This window comes from Aythya fuligula, chromosome 6, assembly GCF_009819795.1.
Source record: "Aythya fuligula isolate bAytFul2 chromosome 6, bAytFul2.pri, whole genome shotgun sequence".
NCBI classification, from domain to species: Eukaryota; Metazoa; Chordata; class Aves; order Anseriformes; family Anatidae; genus Aythya; species Aythya fuligula.
In genome coordinates, this window is record NC_045564.1 from 7558276 (window position 1) to 7583940 (window position 25665).

General features: G+C 48.8%; 1 protein-coding gene across 1 annotated transcript in view; it reads right to left on the reverse strand.

The window, feature by feature from the left end:
• The window catches only part of ERBB4 (erb-b2 receptor tyrosine kinase 4), a 568512-nt gene that overhangs the window by 360123 nt on the left and 182724 nt on the right, over positions 1-25665 (reverse strand). The window contains exon 2 of the mRNA XM_032189886.1: positions 1620-1771. Coding sequence (XP_032045777.1) covers positions 1620-1771 — 152 coding nt within the window. The remainder of the gene's footprint in view (positions 1-1619; positions 1772-25665) is intronic.

Here is a 25665-nt window from a genome sequence, read left to right on the forward strand (position 1 = left end):
CTTGCAGCAGCTCCCCACGAGGAACAGTGACTCCCTAATTCCCCGTTAATTTGCTCTCCCCACCTACCTGCTGGTCAGACTGAGAAGGACGGGAAGCCGAAGCGGGTGAACTATCTGCGATGAATTTAATCAATTCAGAGGCATGCACGATGGCCCCGGTGGGAGTTTCAGGAAGCATCTGAAACTCCAGCGCTGCCCAAAGCAGCGCAGGGACCCTGCCCTTGCACGAGGACTCCGCTGCCTGTGCAGCACAGTGGGAACCGTTAGTCCAGCTGCCCCAGGGCTATCTATTTCGGAGCTCAGGCACATATGTGTTTTCCCCACCTGTCACAACTGTGAAATGTACAGATAGCATTCACTTCCTAGGCATTCGTCGCTCAAATTAACAGGCAACCTGTTAGTCTGAGTGCAATTAGCACCCCAAACTTCACTCCAGACACGTATCTGGTAGCTGAATTTTGCTTGCAGATCTTTTCACAGCCTGGTGTACGCTTCGAGTAAATATAGGCTGATGTATAGAGCAGAAATCCTGAGAAACCCCCAACAAATTTAACACGAAGCAATGTTAAGCACGCTGTCAGAGGCTCTGCTTGCCTTTGTTAGATGCCGTAATGGAAAGTTCAAGTTTTTGTGAACTGAAATTGAGCACGAGGCTCTCCCGAGACCCAGCAAACCGAACGCCTGAGTGTAACACAACCTGCGGGGCTGCCGGATGAGAACTCCGCTGCTCCCCTACGTGCTTTTTACGAAAATGCGACTTACATGCAGACACGTATCTTGCCACGTGACAGGAACGTTTTGCAGAATGATATGCGAGTGATACCACATGATACAGGCAGCACAAATCCTCATCCGTGTCACGGCTTGACTTCTATTTGAGAGCACGACCCGTGCAGTCTGTAACCACACCACTGCGGGCTGTTTTCAAACATGGTTCTCGCACCAATTTCATCTATGTGCATTAGACCACTCCTTTACCAGGCATTTTTGTCAAACATAACAAGTTTTGGCATGCCAAATCACGATGGGTTTAAATTCTTTCCATTTGGCATTCACCTCCTACTCCTTGTAGTTGCTACCAAGTTAACAGGTAATGCACAAACCACATCTAAATACTCCTTCACAAACACAAAGGCTAGAAGCACAGTATTTAAACAAAATAGGAAAACCTCTAAAGCAAGAAGCTGGAGGATCACACAACCCAGGCTCCACCGTGAAGAGGGTTTTATGTTAATTCAACAAACACCTTTTGTTTCAGGGTTCTTCCCTTGTTTACCCTACTAACCAGTCCAGGCATCACATTTTATCAGGGCAAGCTTGCCCAAGCCACCAGTGCTTACCTGCACTGCTCCAACCTCCCTACACGCTACCCTAAGAGCTCCAGACCTGCTGGCAGCACGCAGCCATAGAGGCCAGCAAGGTGTCACCCTCCTGCGGCGTGACACAGCTTTCTCCCTCACGTCCTGGACGCATGTAAATGCCATACTCAGAGCACCTGTCACAGCCACGACATCGCTCTGGGAGTTGGTGGGCAGGAGCCCTGCCATCCTCCAGCCCAGCATTGTGGCTACTCCCCTGTACACAGAAGATGGAGAGGAAATAAAGAGGAGGTTGCTTACCCGCAGGAAGGAGAGGTCTCGGTTGTGCTCGATGCTGGTGATTTCCAGGTTGCCCATAACTACCTCGCAGTTCTCATAGTACTTGCGCAGGGCCCGGTACTGCTGCTCCAGGTCCGAGAGGGAGCTCAGCTTGTTCTCGGTGCCAGCACACACTGCAAGAAACCACAGGACAAGTGCAATCAGAGAAAGTAAGGAAGAAAACAGGAGCAGAGAAGGAATGAAGATTTACATCCAGGAATACAGGTATCTGGAATAATAATTCTGAGTTAATTACAGGATTGGGTATCAGCAGCAGAGGTGGGAAGGTCCATGATCATCTCAGCAATTTAAGTATCTCTTACCAAAGGGACCAGGTGCTGGTATGTACCACTGAACATCCAGAAACGTGGAAAACGCAAACATGTAGGACAAATGGAAAACAAGTTGACTGCAGCATGTTAAGAGCAAAAACCAGGACCACGTGAAGTCCCTGGATACAGGATGCTGAACACTGAGTGCTTACAAATTTAAGGATAAGAGGCCAGAGAGACCTGTGCATCTCAGCTGACCTGTGCAATCCAGCATTTTCCCTATTCATCTGACACCTAGAAGGACCTGTCAAGAAACCAAGAGCAACCCGGCCAGAAGGCTTGTACCCAGCATCACTTTTCCTCCTCTTTCCTGAAGTCCCCAGCTCTTCCGAGCTCTGCACAATTAAATAATAAAAGACAGAGCAAAAGCCTACTGTCTTTCTGCAAGTCACCAGACTGTGATCTGAATGCACAAGGGAGCTGTGTCAGACGAGTTAGGAAATACCAGCCAAATACAGTCAGTTTTCAGAAGATGTTCTTTAATATTACAGTACTCTGTTCTGAATCTTCAAGTCCCGTTCAAAGCCAGTGCCAAATCACAGCTCTGCTCAGTCTATTAGATTGCCGCGCATCAAGCAGCGACAAAAATGAATCCGGGAAAGAAACACAGAAGCCAGATTTTACAGCAGCATTTTTTCATGCAGCTCTCAGCCTGTCATAAGAGCAATGCTACTTAAATGTTTGAGCATGGGGCTGGCCTTTTTTTTTTGCACACACTTACTTTTCCTCTCTACTGACAGCTTGTGGGCTGTTCTTATCTGCGAACAAATTAATCTGAATCTACCCGAACTTTTGAAATGGGCATTATATTATGCAAAACATGAGCCAGACCAGAAGAGCATTTCTGGAGCCATTCCCACTGCTGGATTAGATCAATACAAACAAAACCCTCCATGACTGGAGGCCTAATCAGTAAAATTGGCTAAAATATGCTCTTCTGAATGATGCAGGTCCTTTTTCCTTTAAAAGACCAAAAGCGATTAGATTTTGGAGTACTACTATTATCGAGTATTTACTTACTACACCCTTTTTGTTTTGCTTTTTTAACAGAAACAGGAACAATTCTCATCTGTGTCCTCCACCGCGCATCTCGCCTGCCGCAGAGCAATCTGCTCCGGTGCCAGGGCGATGCGAGCCCCCGACAGCCGGCTGGCAAAGGGCTGCGGGAGGCAGCCCAGAGCCCCCCGACTGCTCCAAGTTTGCTCCCAAGGAAACTCCCCCTGCCCTCCAAATGGCAGCAGAAAGCTGTTCCTCCTCAGCTGGAACGCCCCACCGGGGAGCAATCCCGGGGCTGGCATGGCTCTGAGCCGTTTGTGGGCTCGGGGGTTAGCAGATGATTCTCTTCTCTTGCGTTGCTAGCAGCTGAAGCACAGACGAAAGCAGAAGAGGCACTACATAGGACTCCTTCACCATGTACGTGTGTGGTCTCGTTACCAAAGGAAATACATGTAAGGCACGGGATGTAGGTTTTTAACACTTTCAGTGACTTACTCAAATTACAATTTCGAAGTCCCCACCAGGTTTATAAACTTGAAGTGTCTGAAATACATTACAATGTGCTGCCAAATGAAAAGTAAAAATACTGTCTGGTTTACATGGATTTTAAAACAAATACTACCTGATTTCAAACCGTGATTTAAAGCACGAACATTCCTGGTTTCTCACAAAACCTTACCACTTGAGTAAAACACTCCAAGGCAGGATTTTGTTTGTAACATTTAAGGGGTATTTTTGAGGACTCCCAGCTTGGTAAGTGTGAACAGCCGGAAAGATCAAACACTGCTGCATCGTCCTTTCTGAAATACAAAGCCCCATCCTAGCGCGTACGTAAAGCTTCGTTCAGATCCAGGGATCTCAGAGTCGGAGAGCAGCTTGGGTTGGAAGGGACCTCAGAGACCATGAAGTCCCAACCCCGCTGCCACAGGCATCAAAACCCTTCAGGAAGCTGCCCGCGTGTCCCTGCCAGAAGCCTTTGGAAAATGTTTGTTACCGATTACAAAATCACTTTGTTTGCTTTTTCCTTGAAAGCAGCAGCATCTATAACACTAAGACTGACTGTGTTTCCAGCCGAATAAGTATTATTCTGTCTTAAGGCTCCTGAGGACTAATAAATAATTTCTGTTCCATTTTGCAATCGGTGCTAAGGATCAACATAGCTCAGAAAACAATTCCAGCAGCTCAGCTAATAAAGCTATCCACCGCAACACTGGTATTTCATGTCGCACGCACATTAAATGTTTCACAAAAGCTAATTTAGCCATTTTTTGCTGTAAGGAGGCAGAACATTTGGAGCCTGCTCTTGCAGCAACAGGAGTGAAACCAGCCGAGATGTAAACCAGGGCTGGAAGTTTTATTAGAGGAAGATTAATTTTGTACAACTAAACCTTGCAGTAACTACTGCTGGCTTTTGATAATGCTATGGAAATCAATTCTTTCAGATGAATAAAATCTTAAAAGCAAATTTAGAAGAGCTCACGTTGTTCTTCTAAATTTATCTCGCAGTGATTCCAAGCATTTAATTTCTGTCTTAGAAAAAAAGAAATCCCCTCTGGTGCATAAAGCCTCTCCTTGTGCCAGCTCACACCTGGGCCTCTGCTGCTGGGAGATGCATGGCAAAAGGTGGCCATCTCCCCTGCCAAGGGAGGAAAATCGGTCACAGACTGCCTCAAACCAAGCAGTAGTACCAGGCAGACCCTCCTGCATGGAAGAGGGATGTAACAGAGCTAATATCCTGCAATATGTACCCGAGCTGGGAGAGCACCTCCAGCCTGTGCAGTCTTTTGGAACAGTACTGGCACTCGTGTGTTGTCTCAGCTCTTTAAAACAAAGTGCCCAAAAGAAACATGAGCACCAGGCTCTTCAGGAGGGACAGGCAGGGTAGGCGAGGTGGTGGGGTGGCGATGTATGTGAAGCAGGGGCTGGACTGTGTGGAACTTCAGGTTGGCGATGGCAAAGTTGAGAGCCTCTGGGTAAGGATCAAGGGACGAACGAATAAAGGGGATGTCGTTGTGGGAGTCTATTACAGACCGCCTGGCCAGGACGATAGCGCCGATAAATTATTCTTTACAGAACTAAGAGAGGCCTCGAGATTAACTCCCCTTGTCCTTATGGGGGACTTCAACTTGCCGGACGTTAACTGGGAGTGCCACACGGCTGACACGAGCAAGTCCAGGAGGTTCATGAAGCACCTAGATGATAACTTCTTGGTACAGGTGCTAACGGAGCCAACTAGGAAAGGTGCCCTCCTAGACCTGTTGCTAGAAAACAGAGAGGGTCTGGTGGGAGATGTGGTGATTGGTGGCCGCCTCGGTCATAGCGACCATGAAGTGGTTGAGTTCAAAATTTATGGTGACAGAAGGAAAAGTGCCACCAAAACCTCATCCCTAGATATGGGGAAAGCGGACTTCAGGCTGCTCAGGGAACTAGTCAGTAAGGTCCCCTGGGAAACTGCTCTTGAAGGCCTCGATGTCCACCAGTGCTGGTCACTCTTTAAGCGATGCCTCCTAGAAGCACAAGATAAGGCAATTCCAAAATATCGCAAGTCAGGCAGGCGGGGCAGGAGGCCGGCGTGGCTGACCAGGAACATTCTAATGGAGATTAGGCGGAAACAGAGAGTGTTTCGCTACTGGAAGGAGGGCCAGGCGTCATGGAAAGAATACAGGGATGCTGTTCGTGTTTGTAGGGAGAAAGTTCGAGTGGCCAAAGCACAGCTAGAGTTGAAGCTGGCTGTGTCTGTGAGAGAAAATAAAAAGGGTTTTTTTAGATATGTAAATGGAAAAAGGAGAACTAAAGAAAACATAGGGCCGCTCCTTGATAGGGAAGGTCTCCTCACAGACGATGACGTAGGCAAAGCAGAGACGCTTAACGCCTTCTTTGCCTCTGTCTTCAATGCCGATGATGGGCTTCGGGACCCAGGGTGCCCTGAGCTGGAGGACCGGGACGGTGGGGATGACAAACTCCCAACTGACCCTGAACGTGTGCGGGATTTGCTACTCCACCTGGATCCCTACAAGTCCATGGGTCCGGATGGGATTCATCCCCGGGTGCTGAAAGAGCTGGCGGATGTCATTGCGGAACCTCTATCAATTATTTTTCAACGATCCTGGGAATTTGGAGAGGTCCCAGTAGACTGGAAGCTGGCAAATGTTGTGCCAATTTTCAAGAAGGGTCAGAAAGAAGACCCTAGCAATTACAGGCCTGTCAGTCTCACGTCAGTGCCTGGTAAAATCATGGAGAAGTTGGTTCTCGGACTCATTGAGGCGCACCTGGGGGACAAAGCAGTTATTGGTCCCAGCCAGCATGGGTTTGTGAAGGGTAGGTCCTGCCTAACTAACCTGATTTCCTTTTATGATAAGATCACCCGTATGGTGGACCAAGGGAAACCAGCTGATGTGATTTTTTTGGACTTCAGCAAGGCTTTTGACACGGTTTCCCATAGGATCCTACTGGACAAAATGTCCACCATAGAGCTAAATAAAAACATCATACGATGGGTGAGCAATTGGCTAACGGGCAGGGCCCAAAGGGTTATGGTAAATGGAGCTGCGTCAGGCTGGCGGGCGGTCACCAGTGGGGTCCCTCAAGGCTCCATTTTAGGGCCGGTACTTTTCAATATTTTTATAAATGATCTGGATGTAGGAATAGAGGGTATTTTGAGCAAGTTTGCTGATGACACCAAACTTGGAGGAGTTGTGGACTCAAATGAGGGCGTAAAGGCCTTGCAGAGGGATCTGGACAGGTTGGAGAGCTGGGCGATCACCAACCGCATGAAGTTCAATAAGAGCAAGTGCCGGGTCCTGCACCTGGGACGGGGAAACCCTGGCTGCACGTACAGACTGGGCGATGAGACGCTGGAGAGCAGCCTAGAAGAGAGGGATCTGGGGGTCGTGATAGACAGCAAGTTGAATATGAGCCAGCAGTGTGCCCTGGCAGCCAGGAGGGCCAATCGTGTCCTGGGGTGCATCAAGCACAGCATCGCTAGTAGGTCAAGGGAGGTGATTGTCCCGCTCTACTCTGCGCTGGTGCGGCCTCACCTCGAGTACTGTGTGCAGTTCTGGGCACCACAGTATAAAAAGGACATGAAACTGTTGGAAAGTGTCCAGAGGAGGGCTACGAAGATGGTGAAAGGCCTTGAGGGGAAGACGTACGAGGAACGGCTGAGGTCACTGGGCCTGTTCAGCCTGGAGAAGAGGAGGCTGAGGGGAGACCTCATCGCAGTCTACAACTTCCTCGTAAGGGGTTGTCAAGAGGCAGGAGACCTTTTCTCCATTAACACTAGTGACAGGACCCGCGGGAACGGGGTTAAGCTGAGGCAGGGGAAATTTAGGCTGGACGTCAGGAGGGGGTTCTTCACAGAGAGGGTGGTTGCACACTGGAACAGGCTCCCCAGGGAAGTGGTCACTGCACCGAGCCTGTCTGAATTTAAGAAGAGATTGGACTGTGAACTTAGGCACATGGTCTGAACTTTTGGGTAGACCTGTGCGGTGTCGAGAGTTGGACTTGATGATCCTTAAGGGTCCCTTCCAACTCAGGATATTCTATGATTCTATGATTCTATGATCATGCCTTGTTGTGCCATACAAACCACTGTCATCTCAGTTCTGTAGAGAAGCACCTCTGCAAGGCACTTGGTTGTACGCTGCTTATCTTATATGGGCCCAGAACCTGATGAACAGCATGAAAACAAAGACCACGTGTTGAAAGCAGTCCCTGCACCGGGTCCTCTCTTGGTTCACAAAAAAAAAAAAATACTAATTGGCTTGTCTCTAACAGGGTCAGCAAAGTACTAGCTCAGATGCCTCTCCAGCCTGTAGCTTCTCCCAGTGGGGAATGTGAACGTAAATCTGCCTTGGCCTCTGAGCAGGAGCGCTCCCAATTTGCTCAGATTTTGCACAGGCAGCTCGGAGAGGAAAGCCCTTCAGAGCCATTTCAGTGCTGCACACAGAAAAATCTGACAACCCCATACATTTTCTCAGACAGAAACCCAGGGAGCAGCTGACCTGTGCCAGGCTACCCCAGTGCCACGATGCTCACAAGTACATTTCTCTACAAACACGCTATCTGCAAGCCCTTTGCCATGCCCTCTCCCAGAATTATGGTAACAAACCTTGCCAAGTGCTCATACACAGGTGTGGAGAGCCACCACTATCAGCATCCGAAAGCTGAGGGAGTGCACCTTCGTATCTGGGAAGCCTTGTGCCTGCTTCTCACCTAACCCCCAAACCTGGGTGGTTTGGGGAACTGCACCCTCCTGCAGTGCAGAGTGCAGCCAGTGGAAACAAACCCAGAAAACTTACAGATTCCTGTTCCCGGTGACCTGGAGTAAATCTCTGGCTTTTCATCCTAATTCGTTTTATTGACTTCTTCTAACTCTGAGGACCCTTTCCCATGCTCTGCTGCAATCCAGAAGCCAGCTCATCTTGCAGTAGGAGCTAGGGAGCTGAGAGCTGCCTCCCTGCCGAGGAGGGTGGAAATGGGCATCCAGCTCCCAAAGAAATGGGCATCCTGCTCCCATGTGCAGGTCTCATTGGCAGATCCACTAATTCTCACTGAAAAGGGTATTTTAAGAAGGAAAAAAAAACTGTTTTGATGGCTCTTCCCTGTCTTACCCCTCTCCTTTGGGCACCTGTGCAGAAGGGAGCAGCCGGGAGGGCTGGGCACGTCGGGTGGGCACAGCGCTCTTGGTCCTCACAGCGCGGGACCCCCAGAGTTCCCCACACATTCGTGCTTCAGGTTCAGTTGCTTCCTTCTCCCCAGCTACCTCAAGTGACAGAGAACTGCTTCAGCTCCTAATGGCCCCAATTACAGCAGTCATAATTGTCCGTATTGAAGTGAGTTTACATTTTTCATCAATATTCATGCATATGACTCTGAAATTAATTTCCCATTGACATTTTTTTTCCTAACGAAGCCACACCATTTGGATGCTCACTCAGAGGCAGGAAATAGTGGAGGCATTTAAAAATGTCCTTTAGTTTCTGCTTTTTAGGCCATTATTGTGCTCAGCTCCGCTGATGACAAATCTCTGTGTTATATTACAAACTCATTTCGACTCAGTCTAATTCTGGTTCTTGCAATTCTAATTGATTTTACAATCCTCCCAGCCCAACAGACGAGCTAACTTTTGGAAGGAGGGCAACCTGTTTCATTTTTTTATGCAGCCCCTCTCTGGATTTGCCTACGGGTTGAGTTATCCAGGAGAAAATACTGCCACCTCCATGCAGCCACCCCGGTGTCAAGCGGGCCAAAAACACGAGACAAGGCTTAAATGCTCCCAGTCACTTTTTTTTTTTAGGAGCATGGAATTATACGTTCCTTTATCACAGCCAGGAGGAGCCTACCAACATTTAGCACCTCTTCTTCCTAATGCAGCCTTTTTGTACTTCCCCCTCATTTATTTACTTAATTAGCTGTCTTTATACAGACGGCACCATTACCAGGGTTTCTTGAAGGACAGCTGAAGTAACTGTTTATTAATAACTGCAAACACTCCTGGCAACTTGCTAGACCCCCCAGCTGGGGGGGAAATACTGGAGCCCCTTAACAAACAGCTAATTACCAGCAATTTCACAGCAGCCCCCATTCATTTCCTTCGGCTCCCTGCTCCCAGCACAAGCCTGGGTACCCTGCGCCCAGCACAGAAGAAGGGGAAAACAGTTTTAATCCTTTCATTACCTTACAGCTCTCCTTAAACGAGCTGCAAGCCCTGCATTTTCTTGCAATTAGGCACATCCTAATGAAGGGAGAGCCTGCCTGCCCTCACAGCCCTGCAGATGGCTCCTGGGAGAAGGCAGACACCGACTGGAGGTCGCCACCTCTCCTCCTTTGACCCCATCAGCTTCCGGAGAGCATCTTCAAACTGGAAGCTTCCCTTCCCTAGGTGAGAGGCTGTCATGAAGGAAAGCATCATTTTCTCTCTACTCCTAATTAAAAGCTCAGCTGACACAAGCATTTTCCTTCCACAAGGCCTGCTCCGTGCTACAACATGGCCATCCCCTTCAAATCCCGCCAGCTACCACGGCCCCTGGGTCTGGAAACGTGCTCCAAGCCCCCAAATCTTGTGTTCCATGGTGCTGTCACACAAGGGGCAGGGCCGTGCTTTATGAGGGTGGCCCCACCTCCGACGGAGGCTCATCAGGAGCCATCTGCAACGGGCAGAGCTCTCCCAGTGTTACAAGCACAGAATTGAACAGGCGTAGTGGAGACTGCCAGGGACTGCAACTTCATCGAGAGGGATTATTTATGTGCCATGACACCTTCCCGAGCTGGTGGCACCCTGTCTTTGCACCGAGCTCTCCAAAATCTGTTCGGTTGCTGCTACGCAGCGTTATTTCACTGATGTAGCGCTCGCGTTTGCATCAACCAAAAAATGGCATCAAAACTTTGACTAGATTGATACTGCGGCATTTCAAGGATAATTGCCTGTGCCGACCGTGTCGAGCCACTGTCAGCTGCTTGTTTTATGCTAACATCTCCAGCGTTGTTTCTCCTCGTGTCCATGCTGCAATCGGGAAGGACAACATGAGGAAGATGCGCTGCAGGACCTAAGTCACGCAGCAACCACTCAAAAAAAGCCAAAAATAATACACGAGGCTTTGCCAATGCTGTTGTTTTTTTCCACGGGTGCATACCCATTTCTTTTCCCTGGGTACTTCCCCTTCCCTTCTTCTCCCTGCTCTTCACAGACATCCACACGCACACGCACACACACTCTCTTTCCTCATTTCATCATATTTCCAGGGTAAATAGTTGCTCCTTAACTATAATGTAGGTACCGGACTTGACAAGCAATTAAAGCAAACAATTTCCACTCGTCTAACTTTGCCAAATTAGTCATCTGCCATCTGCTCCATCATCTGGCTCTCCTTGAGGTCTTGCTGGGAATCTGGAAGCGCTCGCTCCGACGAGGAGGCAGCAGCAAAGCCTCCAAGCTGGCGGGAGCCTGAGGGATAGGGGGGACATGGGGGGGACACGGGGGGGACACGTGGCCCCACACCGCTCGCTGCCACCCCCAGCCAGGAGCCCCATCCCTGCTGCAAGCAGCTCGCTGGCGCCGGCCGTCAAACCGGCGAGTTGTGTTAGAAAAGCATTTAAAATTCAAGATTTCTTTTTACAGCCATGCAAATAAATGCCTAGCGAGGATGAATGCACGGCATAGGGGGAGCGTGGCATTTTCTTACCAGCTGCAGGATGCAAAAAATAACTTACTTCACTGAGTGTTTTCAGCGTTTACAGTTTTTCTCCTGATGAAGCGCCGGGCCAAAACGAGCAATTAATAGACATTATCTAAGAGAGGCTGGAGCGGTCTCTGCTTTCAGCGCCAGGCTTAGTCTGGTCTTAGATCTACAGCCTGCCTGTTCCCGCCTCATTTTCTGTGCAGCACCCAAAATTAAGCTTGTGAATGCAGCTTCTAACACCAAGAACCCAAATCCTCCCCTACAGCACCAAAACACAGGCTTTGGGGCGTTTCTTCAATGCTAGTAGGTTTCCAGAGGAAGGCCAGGTCGGCGGGGGGAGATGATGGAGCACAAGCACACGGGCGGGAGCTGAAGGGAGGGAAGCACTTGGGTTGGTTTTGCACCTCTGCCTTTACCGCAACTCGATTTAGGGACACCAAAGCCATCTGCTGCCAGGATGGCCCCAGACCTCCTCCCCGCCCATGGAGTGGGGACACGCAGGAGCTCTCCTGGGGCTGGGGGCTGGCACAGAGCAGTGCCTGCTGCTAAGAAGCAGCCGCCCTCGCCGGCAGCTCCGGCTGCCCTGCTGGGACTCGCCAACAGCCGGGGGCTCCGCTCGCCTGGCTGCCTGCTCCTTCCCCAGAGGGGCCCCGAGTGCCACAAGCATTCGCTCAACTTAAATGCATTTTAATTAACGCTGTACAAACACACCGAGCTGGTGCGGGCACAAGGGAGCGCATTCATTCAGCGTGGGCCAGATCCTCATCCCCAGGAATCCAGCAGGAGCCCCGGCAGCCGCTGCAACGAGAAGGGGATCTCGGTCCTCGCTGCCAGTAGGATATTGAAACACTCGGCCAAATGGGAACCAGCCCTCGGGTCCTGCTTACTGCTACTTAAGCACTGTCTGTATGAAAGATGACGCTCAGGAGGGGTAGGTGGGCCGGGTGCTTTTATATCTACGATGTAAGCGGTGCAATTACTCACCACTGAAGCACACAGCAACTGCCCCGTCGTTACAGGGTGTGCATGAGCCACTGAAATCTCCCTGGAAATTCCCCTGACATCTCCCATTGAAGTCATTCTCCCTTTGCATCGGGAATTATCGCATAATCCAAAGACCACCTATTAAAATTATTAAGGTAACTATGGAATTGTAGCACACAAAGTGGACTGCTTTGGAATGATCAACCTCCCCAGATTTTGGCAACTCCACAAGACAAAACACACGAGGGGGTTAAACAAAGCCCCTGGACAAACATTTGTGGAGTAAGGAAACCCAGCACCTCTCTGGAAGCGTGCTGGGATTGGGAGCCCCCATCCAAGGGGCAAAAGTGAGCCCAGCTTGCTTCAAGGGGACGGGGTAATGCAGGAGAGTGCAATTAAACCAAAAAAAATCACACTATTTTAGCAAATATGCACCTGTCTATTAAGCTGAAGCTGCACACAGTTTATTTTCATTGATGAAAATAACAGGTTCTCAAGCAACTCCTTGTCAAACAGACAGGAGAATTCAGCTCGTGGAAGACAGCTGAAATGGTAATTACTGAAAGCTGCAAGGCAGGGAAGGTTTCGCCGTGTTGATGCTGGGGAGCTGCAGGGGCTGATGGCACCAACTGCCCAGAGCCAAAATGCTGGACCCCAGCTGTAGGGAGGTCACCAAGTTGAAGCACCGGTCTCAAGGGCTCCTTCCAGAAGCCTTCCTTGAACTGGTGGCTGTGTTTTCCTAATTGCCTGTGGCCACGCAGAGCAACAAAAACCGTGTGTTATTAAACCAAGTTCAGGTATCAGTTTATAGGCAGGAAAAACAAACTTTCAGTAATGGTTCTATGCAAGAAACTCTTTTTTTTTCCTATACTGTATATGTAAAACACACACCCTGGTCTTAAGCTAGTGTTTTAAACTGTTATCTTCTGCCACACGCACCCTTCCCCAGTTGTACTTCCCGCACAGCTTCGCGTGCATCGCTGCGCCTCCCCTGCACAGCACCCTCACTCACCAAGCTCCTGCTTTCTCACACCTGCGTGCTTGGAACTGAGAGCCCGGTCCCACAACATAAATACAATCAAAATAAAAAGCTAAACAACCCACCCGCCTATCCTTCAGATGTGCTGTGCACCCAGTCAGGTCTTTTGAGGCCTCTGAGGGCTTCAGCTCTGCCAAACACAATGTATAAAACCTTACCGCTACTGATGAGAAGCCTTTGTCCCTAGTAAGAAGTAAAGGGACTGGTTTTTAATTTTATATCTGTACAGAGGAACATATTTCAATTTATGACTTCCTTGTATAAGAGCAGCGTATTCAGCGCGGTGCTGAAGCTTCCTCCTGTTTTACCTGGGAAGCAAGGGCTGCAGGGCTGCGTTGGATGAGCTCCTCCCTCTGTCTCTCTGACTACTCAGAGAACACACAAGCTGGTTCCTGAAATCACAGTCGGGCTGACTTACCCCTTCTCATGGAATTTCTATTGAGTCTCCTCAAGCAGCTTCATTTTTCTGAGGCTATAAGGAGGCGAGGGTGTCGCAGGTGCTGGGAAATTGCTTCCCAAATGCACTTCACCTGTAGTCGATTCAGGCAAAGCACCTTCAAAACCTCCAATTGTTTTCCAAGCCCAACATATCATTTGTTCTGGATTTCCTATAAGGCACATTTATTATTTTTTTGTCTCGTGTACTTTCAGAAATCATCCCAAAAGACAAGCTCTAAGTAACTGTAGTCAAAACTGTGTATTATGAATTCTTTACGGATCAGTTTTCTCCAATACGCTCTCTGTTAACGTTGCTTGTTCTTTCTGTTGGGCTTCTTAAAATGCACTCCATATATATTTTATAAAGGTCTGGGTTTCTTCCCCACCCCCCCCAGAGACTGCCCTTAAACTTCTGGCCATTGATTGTGCCGGTATCAATTTGTAAAGGTCAACAGAAAGCTGCTCTGACAGCCCAACTCAGAAAGCAGTTTTTAAATGAGCTGTTTCTCTTCCTCTACAAAGAGAGATGCCAAGAAAATCACAACCTGAGCTCTTTATTTCACTGGCCTGACCAGTGGCTTTGATAGGCTTCGCAACTCTGATGGCCGCCGACCGCTCCTCGGGAACCTCAGCTTGTTTGAGGGTTTTAAACAACATCATCTGAACAAGCAGGACTATGATGAAAAGAAGCACATTGATTTGCTGCTCCTCCGAAAACCCCTTGCAGGCCTCGGTTAACAGAGCTCCGAGGCTTCGCCGTAAAAACGCCACCGCCGTGTGGGTTTGGCCTTGTGCATCCTGTTACCAGACACCAACACCTCGCATTTCACCCCACAAATGCCCCACAGCTGGCAAGAAGCAGGCTGCCCCAACCTATTGGGATGCTCGCTTCGGATTTGCACCGAAAGAACTGGTTATTTTGTCTGGGGCTGTGATCAAAAGCCTCTTCAAAAGGCTTCCGCCCTTTTCCCCCCATCCCATAGTTTACCGAACTCCTCAAATTTATAACCTCCGAAAGTAGGGCTGCACAATTTATGTCACTGCTACACATGAAGAAAACCGGCCGTAAATCAAGGACAACAGTTATATAAATGAGCATAAAAGTGCAGGGAAATGTCACAAGATAGCAATAAAATACCTTCCAAATGGTAAATCCCGGGAGCAGGAGCACCATTGGCTTGAATCCCCCGCTCCCCAGCAGTAGGAGTGTTTCATCAACGGAGGCATCGGCGCTGGAGCTCGCCTCCCTTAATAACGGGAGGGCCTTGGGAAGGCAGGGGGGAGCGAAGACACTGCGCAGACACAAAATCACCAGCCCGTGCTCCTTGCCCTGCATGTATTTTGGTGTATATGTATGCACACACACATAATAAAGTTGGTCTGTTGGGACTCTCTCTCTTTTCCTAGCCCTTTTCCCTAAAGTGAGGAACCCGTGGAGGGCTGATCCTTGCTTTACGCGAGATGCTCACCCCACAGCGGCCACCCAGGTCTCCTCTGCAGACGTTGCAAAGCAGCTTTAGCAGACACAGACGGGACACACACCTTGCCTGGGGAACAACCAGCCCAAATCTGCCAGCCAGACCTCCCCGGGGTCCGTACCGCAGCCAGGGAGGGAGTCAGAGACAGCGCTCTGGAGAAGACTGGAGTGAGGCCTTTGTCCCGGTAAGCGGCCTTAAAGCCTTCCACTGCCTTCCCATGAGATTCTGGCCTTTTCCACAAATGCTTCCAGCAGGAGAATGGGCATTTCACAGCAAAACATCTAGAGCTTTGTTGGGATGGAGGCAAGGCGATGCCTCGTACACACCGTGGGCAGCTCCAGGAACAGACTAAACATGAGCCACCGCCGCCCCATACCCCTGGGCAAATCTCCTAGCTCTGTGCACAAGCTGTTCCCCTGATCCTTTTCAACTACAGCTAGGAAAAATCCCAAACCTATTTCTGACTTCATAAGAGGCCATTTACAAGCACCTTTACCCTGCAAATGGAAACTGTTAGCTCTCTGTTAAAATAACATGTCCCAGTGATGTGCCAAAATAACCTGTTTTCTGGTTCTTAACCTAACGCAAGGGTGAAAAAAAAAAATCAAGGAAAAGGCACAGCAGATGTCTGCTTGCTTTTTTTGAAGACACAGATGACATATTCCCGCAGCCCGAGAGCAGCTTTATATTCCCGTATCCCACAAGACGACACGGTGTTTCTGCCCAAAGCTCTCCCCACCCCATTTTATTTTCGCAAACAAACAGGGAGAAAGGCAGCTGAGTGACAAGCGCCCTGCTCCTCGTGGCCGGGTGGGAAGCAACGGGCACGTTATCAGCAGCCTCATTAAGGAGAAAAGGCCAAGAAGCAATTTTCCAGCGCTGACAACACCGCTCCTGGGGTCCCCGATTCATTAATACCTTCCTCCTCGCTCACTCCACTTGATGATCCCATTAAATTGAACCTGGGAGAGGGGAGGAAGGCGGGAGGGGGAGCCCGGTGGGATGCACAGGGCTCCCGGCATGTGATCCCATCCAAAACTTGTGACCGGGGCTTTGGCCGTGGCCGCACGCTTAAGTGATGCAGGAGCACGTGCGGGGAGAGCGGCTCAGTGCAAATTTCCCCGCTGCGAAATGCCCTTGGAGCTGCCTGCCTGTGACGGGTAAATGGCACGGAAGGTCAGCGAATCTCATTTGGCAGCAACGAGCCCGGCTCTGCATGGCTTCAAAACCCCCTTAAAAACACACACGCGCCCACCCCAAAATGAGCAAAACCATCTCACGGGGTGTGGAGAAGTTCCTGGGAACAGGGTTCCCTTGTTTTCCCTCCTTAATACCAGCAACTGCTGCGCTTACAGAATGTGTTTGCTTTTTATTACAGGCAAAAAAAAAAAAAAAAAAAAGAAAAAAAAGAAAGAGCACAGCTAGGACCGCTAGGAACAGCTTAATTAATAACAATTAGCTGCAGCACAATTGTGATTCAGGTGGCGTTTTGGAGCATGAAGGAGAAACTTGACACTTCTGCTTGTGTGCACGGCCATAAGAAATTCCGGGCAAAGTTAATGGAAAGTGAGAGGCTGAGCAACGCCGAAATTCAAATGTACTGTAAAATTACTAAATGATTTCAATGTCACAGGAACGCGCCGCGCTGCTTCTGGGATTATCAGCCCTTGCCGAGTTTTAATAACATTTGGTCAAACACCTCGGCAGCACGTCGCTGGGAAACGTCCACGTTTCCCGAGGGAGGGGAAAATCCCTTTTGTTCCTTACAAAGCGAGAGGACAGCCTGCAGCAGATGCCCCGGGGGTCCGACGCCAAGGGGTCGGGGGCCAGCCCCGTGCCCCCCGAAGCCACGAGGCCCCCGCCAAGGGGAAGGACGCCTGTAGGAAATTGCAGTTGTCTGAAGCAGTCGAAACACCTGCCAGTCACGGCGGGTTTCTTGGCCGCGCTCCCCGCGAGGGGGGCTGCCTCCCAGCGCCTCCGCCGTAATTAGTGTCACCGCAGTCAGATGCAATTTATGGTTAAATATACACGGGGAATACGAAGACAGTCCCAGCGCCTGCTTTCAAATGAGAGGAGAAAGGTAGAGGCTTCAAAGTGTTCGAGGGGAACAAGGGGAAGGTCTTGGCTGGCAAATAAATGGGGCCTGCTGTTAACGAAGAGAGCGCGGCACCAAGGGTGCCCTTGCCTCACCGCTGCTGCCTTCCTCCTGCTGAGAAATAAACACATCAGGACAAAACGAAGCTAAAAGAGCAAGTTTTAAAAGCGGGAAGAGAGCCGACGTGGGAAGATCCATCCAGAGTTGCACCTTGTTGTCAGCACACAACCTGTTTGTGCAGAGCAGCCCGGGGAGCTTGGCACGTGCTGCACAGCCGGCTGCGATGCTGGGCCAGGACAGTTTGGGAGGCAGCCGCGGTACAGGTGTGAGGCCACTCAAAAACCAAGTGTTTCGGGCTCCTTGCCAAGAGCAAAACTGGCATTTTCTAAAATAGGCAGACCTGGAAAGGGGGGGGCTAAAACTGGAAATGAAGGCGGGTGGCCCCTGCCCCAGCAGAGCACCACCCCCCGGGAGAAGCTGCCACGTTCGCTGCCATCCACTGCCCTCACATTTAAAAAATCTGAGCCATATTGTTGGAAAACTGCATCTCAAAGTAGGAAAACTGTTCCAGGGTTTCTGGCAGAGCCTGCAGACAGATGGGCCAAAAATACACTTGTAGCAGTGGGAACACATCCCGCTCCTGGGTCACGTGCAGTGAGAGCGCAGCCCCCAGTATTTAATTCCTGTGGGTTATCTGCGAGACCCCTCCCTTGGCCACGGCACATTGCCATCAAACTGAAGTTTGACATGAGAGGTCATCGAGAGTGCTGCCTGGGGCATCAGCCCCTTTCCCACTGCTCGTGTGGGATGAGAAATGCAGCATTTGAAAACCAGCTTTGGACCCCGCTGCATTACCTACATTGGTCTGAAACGTTTGTGGCTCTCCAGACCCAAGGAAGAGTGAAACAAAAATACCCCTTACAGATCATCTGGACACAGAGATCCCAAGAAAAGCTCTCAGGCACTCCTCCAACTCGACATACTGCTTGCACATCACCAGACATTTATGCAAGTGGTATTCCTCCTTAAGAAAAGCATCGCTTTCGGCTTAGCTGACTGGCTTGTCCTCAGAGGACAAGGAAAGGAAAGGTCGGGCCTGAACCTGAAACTAATTGCCCCTGCGGTCTCAGATCTTAATGAAACAGATCAAGTTCAAAATCAGGTTTAATGCTTGCTCAGCTTTAGCCTGACGTGCTTCTTCCCAGCAGAGATTACAACTGTTTGTTGTTTAAAATACGGAGCCCCTAATCCTCCTGAAAGGTTGCAGAAATCATCCAGTGTAGACACCGTGCTCTGCAAATTTGCCATCTGGGAACTACAGGCACTTACGGAAATGACTAATCCTCTGCTGCCCTTGTCTCTAGATGAAGGGAGGCAAACGTCTCCCACAGGGCCTGGAGACAGTTGGAAGCATCAGCTAGGAATTAAGGACCTGAGAAGCCCACCTACGACTGGCACCCCAGCCTGGGTTCAAGCTCGATGTGCCCAGCTCACCTGGGAGTGGGTTTTCATCCTGTCCTTAAAAGCAGAAGACACTTTCCAAGTCCTACAGGGACGTACTGAGCTGAATTCTTCCTCCTGCTCTTCCTTCTGCTCAGGCTGGCGGTACATGATTAATATCGCATCAAATTTGTCTTTTTATAATATCCCACCGATCTTTCTTTTTGTAATGTTCGCTTTCCATCAGGTGACAGTTTTAGTGATTCCTCCTTTATTTGCATGTCCCCTTGAAGAAGCTTCATTTCTCCTTCTAATCAAGTCATTAATTTTCACAAAAATCATTCCCACCCCGAGATGGCTGGATTCTAATTTGTCTCTGTCACACAAATGACAAGTATCACCTCATTGCCATGCTGTGATGTTCCTCCACATACCTGTATCTGAGCAGGAAAAGCACCAAGATTATTTTTCCACAGCCATAACTGCTTTTCTCTGTGGCAGTTTGATTCCATCATGATCCTTCCTTTGGGTACTTTGTAGTAATATTATACAGCTGCTTGCTTTTTATTTCAAAGCAGATCTTGTTCATGACTTTTTTTTTTTCCTAATGGGAGAAGCAGAAGTGATGGTGGAAAAATTACTTCTCCTTTTTATCTTCTCTGCATCCTGTTTACAAACAGTGACTCATGCACGTCTCTGCCCCGGTGCCTGCTCCTCAGCCAGGCTCAGCAGCTGGGGACAAAGGGAACGAAGCTCATCGAGGATCTGCATACAGGGGGCCTGTCACCACCGAACCAGGAGAATTAATACCTCCTCCTCTCCTCCCTACAACACGCAGACACCTCAGTCATGAACGTGTAAGAAACACAGGGCTGAGAAACCAAACTCCTTTGCCACTGTCCCATCCCTAATCTCTTTTTGTCCGTGGAAACTTTCTTCTGATAAACTCCCTCCACCAGTGCCAAGCCTGCCTACGGATGGGAACTTTTCCAGGGGAAAATCTTGCTTCGTGACTCGAAGCGTATCTGTGATTTTCTTCTGCCATTTACTAAGGCACTAACTCGATGTTAACATCAAAAAAACCCCGGCCTCTCAGAGATTTGAGGAGCACTGATCGAATTCTCTCTCATCCAGCCCTTCTCCTTGCGTAAGCGAGCCTCAGAGCCACCCCCAAAATCACATTTGGAAAAAGGCTGGGGCTGCAACTCCTGCACCAGCTACTCCCGGCCCGCAGGATATTAGATATCAACAAATTCCAATCCAATACCATTGAATAAATCAAATCCCTCTCTTAAAGAAAGCTTACTCGTGCCTCATTAAAGCTGCAGCGTGGTGTGCGCACCCTTGAGGACTGCCCTGCCTTTTTGATGTCCTCTCAGCTGTTTTGCTTACCGTAGTGCCTCGCACTGAGCACCACCAGAAGCAGTGGGAAAAGAAAACCGGAATTATTCACAGAGGATCTGAAGACCTTGCAAGTTTCTTTTACTGGCAGCTCAGCAGATAATTTCCACCGGTGGGGCCAGACTGCCTGGTTATACATTCACGTGCTGCCCGGGGTTCGTGCCCTTGCTGTGCATTACCAGCGAGTGCAGCACCCCAGGGAGAGGGTTACCTCCCAGTGCAACCGCCCAGTCCTCGCCCTCAAGGTTTCTCAAGACAATGCCTCTCCTTCCCCACCTGCCTCCTCACTGATATCCTTTCTAGAAAGTGAGGCCCAAGCATTGGGTCCACCCGAATCCTCTGCAGCTGTAAAACACGAGGCTGCCCCGCTTGATCGTACCCCTCCCAACACCCCACGTCTCCTCTCATCAAGCCAAATCTGCCGGGGTGAAGAAAGAAATCTGGCAAGCAACAGCAACGACCCAAGGCACCCGAATTATGCAGCCCTGTCGGGTCGGAGAACTCCTCCGGCAGCCCCGCTCCTTAGGATGCAAATTCAAACAGCCGCTGGTGCTCGCTGTGCTGGCAGGAGCAAGCTCCGAGGCACCAATTCCGCAAATTACAGAAGCATATATTCAATTGCAAGTGTTCAAGACTCAGCTAATGGGGGGTGAACTGTGACTGAAAGGATTGATTTTGTGCAATACCATCTCCCTCCCTCTCCCTCTGTTACAGGCTGTTATTACTTAGTGGGCAAACATTGGTCAAATTTTGCCAACGTGGTAATTGCATAAATCAATGGGAGTTTCAGCCATAAAATGGGAAAGCAGAGGAGAGTTGCTTAACGTGTTTCATCGCTAAAGAAACCAGAGATCAAACCGTGGCATTATCTCAAATCCTAACTGCATTAAAGAAATTATTATTGTTTTTTAAATCAGAATTAAACTGACAGCAATGGTTGTGTTTTGTATTTCTACTGGGAGATGCTCAGAAGGCACTTAATGTTTGGTCTGAGCTGTGATGCAATAGAGGTAAAGCAGGTGGGCAAGGGGAACGCGTGTACTTTTTAATATTCCTGAAATAAGACAGGTGGCCACATGCAGAACAGCAGGAAAAAAAAAAAAAAAAAAAAAAAAAAAAAAAAAAAAGATTTCTAGATCTGGAGATAACTGCGTTATTTGAAAAGGTTCAATCAGTCTTGAAAAGAAATGTATGAACTTCAGGAAATCTCTTTTTTTCCCAGCTGGGAGAAATTGCTATAATTCTTATAAAGTCTTGTAAGAAATAATGCGAAACAACACCGAGCAACACTACCCGGCAAAAATTCAGATTCATTTTGTATGATGGATTTATCTTGTTGGTCCCCAGACTAAAAACTTTTCATCAGCTCTAATTTACTCAGCCTGACTGCTGGTTTTATAGACACGCAGCAAACTCGATACAGATGAATCACCTCGCAAAGAGCAGACTGGAGCACAGGCAGGATAAGTCTTTGTATCAGTGTAAAAGCAAGAAGAGAGGTTTCCATGTTTTGCAGACCACTGCATTTAATCCAAAGAAAGTTGAATTGAAATGCAGACATTTCTGCTGTCTTCTCCACCTGATCACTGTTACTGGCTATGTCACTTCATTCTACAGTAGTATGCAGCTGCAGGGAAATCATCTCTGCTAACACATTTATCACTTCAGGTGTATTCTGGGTGTACCAGTATCTACTGACGGTATTTTGCCTTCAGGGCACCTGACTACAGATTACTGCTCCCTTACCTGTGTGCACATAGAGGAGCGCTGTCTCAGCAGGGATGTGTTTCACAAAAAATCAACAACAGCGTCTCACCTGGGACCACATTTTGTGCTGAATTCAAGCCCTCTCCCTGGATGGCTCAAACTTGTCTCCTGAGTGCTGAAATCAACCTCTGCTCCTGGGGCAACCCTGGCAAAACCCCACATTCAAGTGCTCTGAATTCAAGAAATCTCCAAAATACTAGAGGAAGTAGAAAGCTAATGCCAAGGGGAGAATCACAGGGCCAAAACCATCCCCCCTGGAAAAGTGTTCAGGGGACAGACTTAGGATTCTTGGTAACAAGCCATCAAAGATGTGGGGTGTCTACGCAGGAGGAAAATAAAACAATCCATGGAGGAATAACCCCATAAGAAAACAAGCAGGACCAGCAAGGTGGCTTTAAGGTTGAGAAAGAGCAGGCTGGCACCACATCTGAAATGAAGGCATTTTAGTTACTGTTTTTGAAGCCTTTTATTCAGTGACCTGGCAATCAGTGATAACAACAGGGTTTCTTTTCTTATTTTAAACAACATCAACTAAATTAACCTCCCTGTAAGAATTCACACCTCATTTTAAAACTTGAAGCCTTTCTGTGTGTACTTAAGGAGCAGTCAGGCATTTAATCACTGTCTGGATTTCAAGTAGTGCAAAAAAGCTGTGTCCCATTGATTGAAGCGTGGCGTATCTGAAAATACGTTTGATGGAAAGCAAGAGAAAGCATAGAATTTAGGTCCTATAATACCTGCCTCAGAGTGTCAGATCTTAATGAGTTATACAGATAAAAGCATTTTGCAAATGTGATAGAAAATCTCAATGAAAGGAAGGAGATCTTTGAGAGAATCTGAGTCAACTGCTTCCCAAAATTAAAAAAAAAAAATGCTGAAAACCATCAAATCTTATTCATTTTCGGGAGGGTATGGAATTGGATAAATGCCTGAAAATGTTCTTTTTGATGAAATTAGTGAAAAGAAAGAAAAATATATAACTACGAATTAAAAAGAGTCTCTCATTGAAAAATACAGAATCTTGTGTTCATGTCAGCAAGAAATTTCTTAGGGATTAAGGTTACATTCTGTTTGGGATTATGTGAACTCACTGCTCTGTATCATCTGCACAGCACTGTCACTGTCACCAGGTAAGCAGCATCCCTACCACCCTGTTTTAACTTCAGGTTGTTTGGTGAGTGGATGGAATATACATTTTTTCCTCCACTGAGGGTAATAACAGGAAAAATAGACACATTTCATCTTTGCCTATGCCTGCAATTTGATTTGGTGCTGCTGTTTGCTTGCTTTTGGGCTGCCACAGAAGCGACGCGCCCTCAGATTAAGTTGCGAGCCCTCTGTCGTCGGTGGTGATTGATTTCAACTCCACCACCTCCGAGATCCCCACGCCCAAAAGCAGCCACTTACGTTTTTCATCTCGTCCTCAGCAGAAGTTGTCTGGGGAAGAGAGAAGGACGGGGCTGGATAGAGATTGATCAGCCTGGCGGTGGCATCTGAAGCTTCAAGCTGTGCCTTATCGCCAGGTGCAGCAGGGAGGATGCAGCAGCGGCGGCTTTGCAGACATCAGCAGGGGCTACCTGTTCGGCTAGCGAGTTTTCAAGGGGTTTGAAATGCCTTTGGAGCACTGCTCATTAGCAGAGCGGGTAGCCTTGACTGCAGCCCCTCTGGAAACAAATCAAACCAACATCTCAGAGAGAGATGTAACAGCACCTGCCAATGTCCACCTGTTTGGGAGGGGATGTGATAAGGAAAAATCAGAATTGAGGCTCCGTTAGGCATCAGCCAGGGCTACTGAAATGAGCTGGGCACACTGATGATGATTTTCTTACACATATTGCTTTAGAGGAGGGCTGGGACCAAATAAGCTGAAATTAGGTTTTTCAAGAGTTGCTCCCAAACTGAAAACATGCATGCTTTTCTGTGTTTGCAAATGAGGGAGAAAAGTTCTTTTCCATCAATAATTCGGTGCTCGTGCCAGCGCGCTGAGGTCGCTAGGAACAGAGCAGTGCTCAGAGCCGACCCTGTTGGAGCAGTTTGTGGAACTGGGTCAAACGCCTCTGACCACGAGTCCCTCGGAGATGAACTTCCCTTATCTGATGCTACGGAGAGGCTCAAGGGAGAAAGAGAGAAAAATGCAAGCACAGAGCGGGTAAAAGCCTTGCTTTGGACTAATTTCTAGCAAATCACAGCTCCCGCTGCCCATCAGTAAGCACGAAGCCATTTAGCTGGACAGTGTCCACACGGAACTGCTGAAATCAGGTTTACAACAAGAGTTTTGAGTGAACTGCACATCTTCCACGCCTGACACTCTAAAACAAGCTGCTCCAGTGCTGTTTACAGTCAGCAGCAATAAGTCTATAGCCTCCAAGTCAGAGCACCGAGGAAATAATATCTCGCTCATCACTGCATCAAGGACAGAAGTGAATTTGTGCTGGACCAGCATGTATTTCCATTCTGTGACCGCAACAAAGGTGAGTGCCCTTGAGCTGGTGCAAGGAAAGCCTTTCCATTCTGAAATTCAGATTCAGACAATAAATAAAGCACAGGATTGCTCTATCTCCTGAACGATCCTGAAGTTGAAGCACGCTTTCTACAAGAGCATGAACATCTCAGCCTGTGGATCCTTAAGCTGCTAACTTGGTGAAATAGTGGAGAGGGAGGCACTCAGCACTAAGGTTAAATAAGCTGCTTGGGTGGACGTGGAAGCACACAGAGCACAGCAAGACACGCAAAACCAGGACATTTTGCAGCACAATAACCCCCAGGAGCTTTTTCATCACAGAATCAGAAGAGTGGGTCCAGAAGGGGGCCCAGGAGGTCACTATGCACAGCTACATAATCGCCCCCCAGTATGACCTGCAATGACCTGTGTACTCATACGTACTTCTGAAGATCACGATGACTGCTGGACACATCTCGTCCTCAGTCCGTGTGAGCACCTGAGGCCACTGACTGCACTGTTAAACGAACCTAAGAGCCAATGCCTCTCTGTCACAACCCTGCTGACTTCTGCTGGCCATCCCACTCGCCCCTATTTCCTTGTTGCTGCCCTACCTGCTGCTCTGCAGGTTGCTGAGGACCGGGAGCACCATTATTTGTTCGCAGAGCACCTGTAACACCTATTCCCTCGATCTGTAACGCATCACAGGACATTGCAGTGAAAGCATTGGCAACCAAACCATTTCTGTTCTCCCCTCTGTAAGCACAAAGAAGGATGTGCTACCTGCTCATCCCCACCCCACCACTTTTCTGCAGCTACCTTCTACCAGCAGACACAGTGAGAAAACCTTCCCCTGCTTCTCTGATCCCCGGCTTTTGTGCTGGTGACTCCCTCCTGCCCGCCAGACAGCAGCTGAGGACAGAAGGTGCCACAGGTTTTGCTCTGATGTGCACGGTAACACTGCCCACCTCTTTGCATCAATCCGCACATTTTAGAACCTTGAAAGTTAATCCCAGTTAAGTAACATTTGGGTGCAGGTAGGGATCACCAAGGGCGTCCTCATAGCTTCATTTGCCTCCAAGTGCAGCCTGGTGCAACTCCACCATAGTTAATGCCCGAAATTATTTTGTGCCAAGAAGGAATTTTTCTTGGCTGAAGCCTTTTTGGGCAGTCAGAGCCACGGGGAACCTGACATTTGCTGGTATTTACCCAAACCACCTCTATTTATCAGTCACCGACCTAGAGGAAAACAAACACACAACAGAAATAAGCAACAGGCTACATCCAAGCAAATAACTCAGAGATGAAAGATGCAAAAGCTGGGAGAGCCTCGGGAAACTCCCTGTCAGCTGCCGGGGGAGCAAAACCCGCAGCCTGTGCAGGGGTGAAGGCTGTGCTCAGACAGATACACGCGTGGCCGTGCCTTCCCACGTGCCCA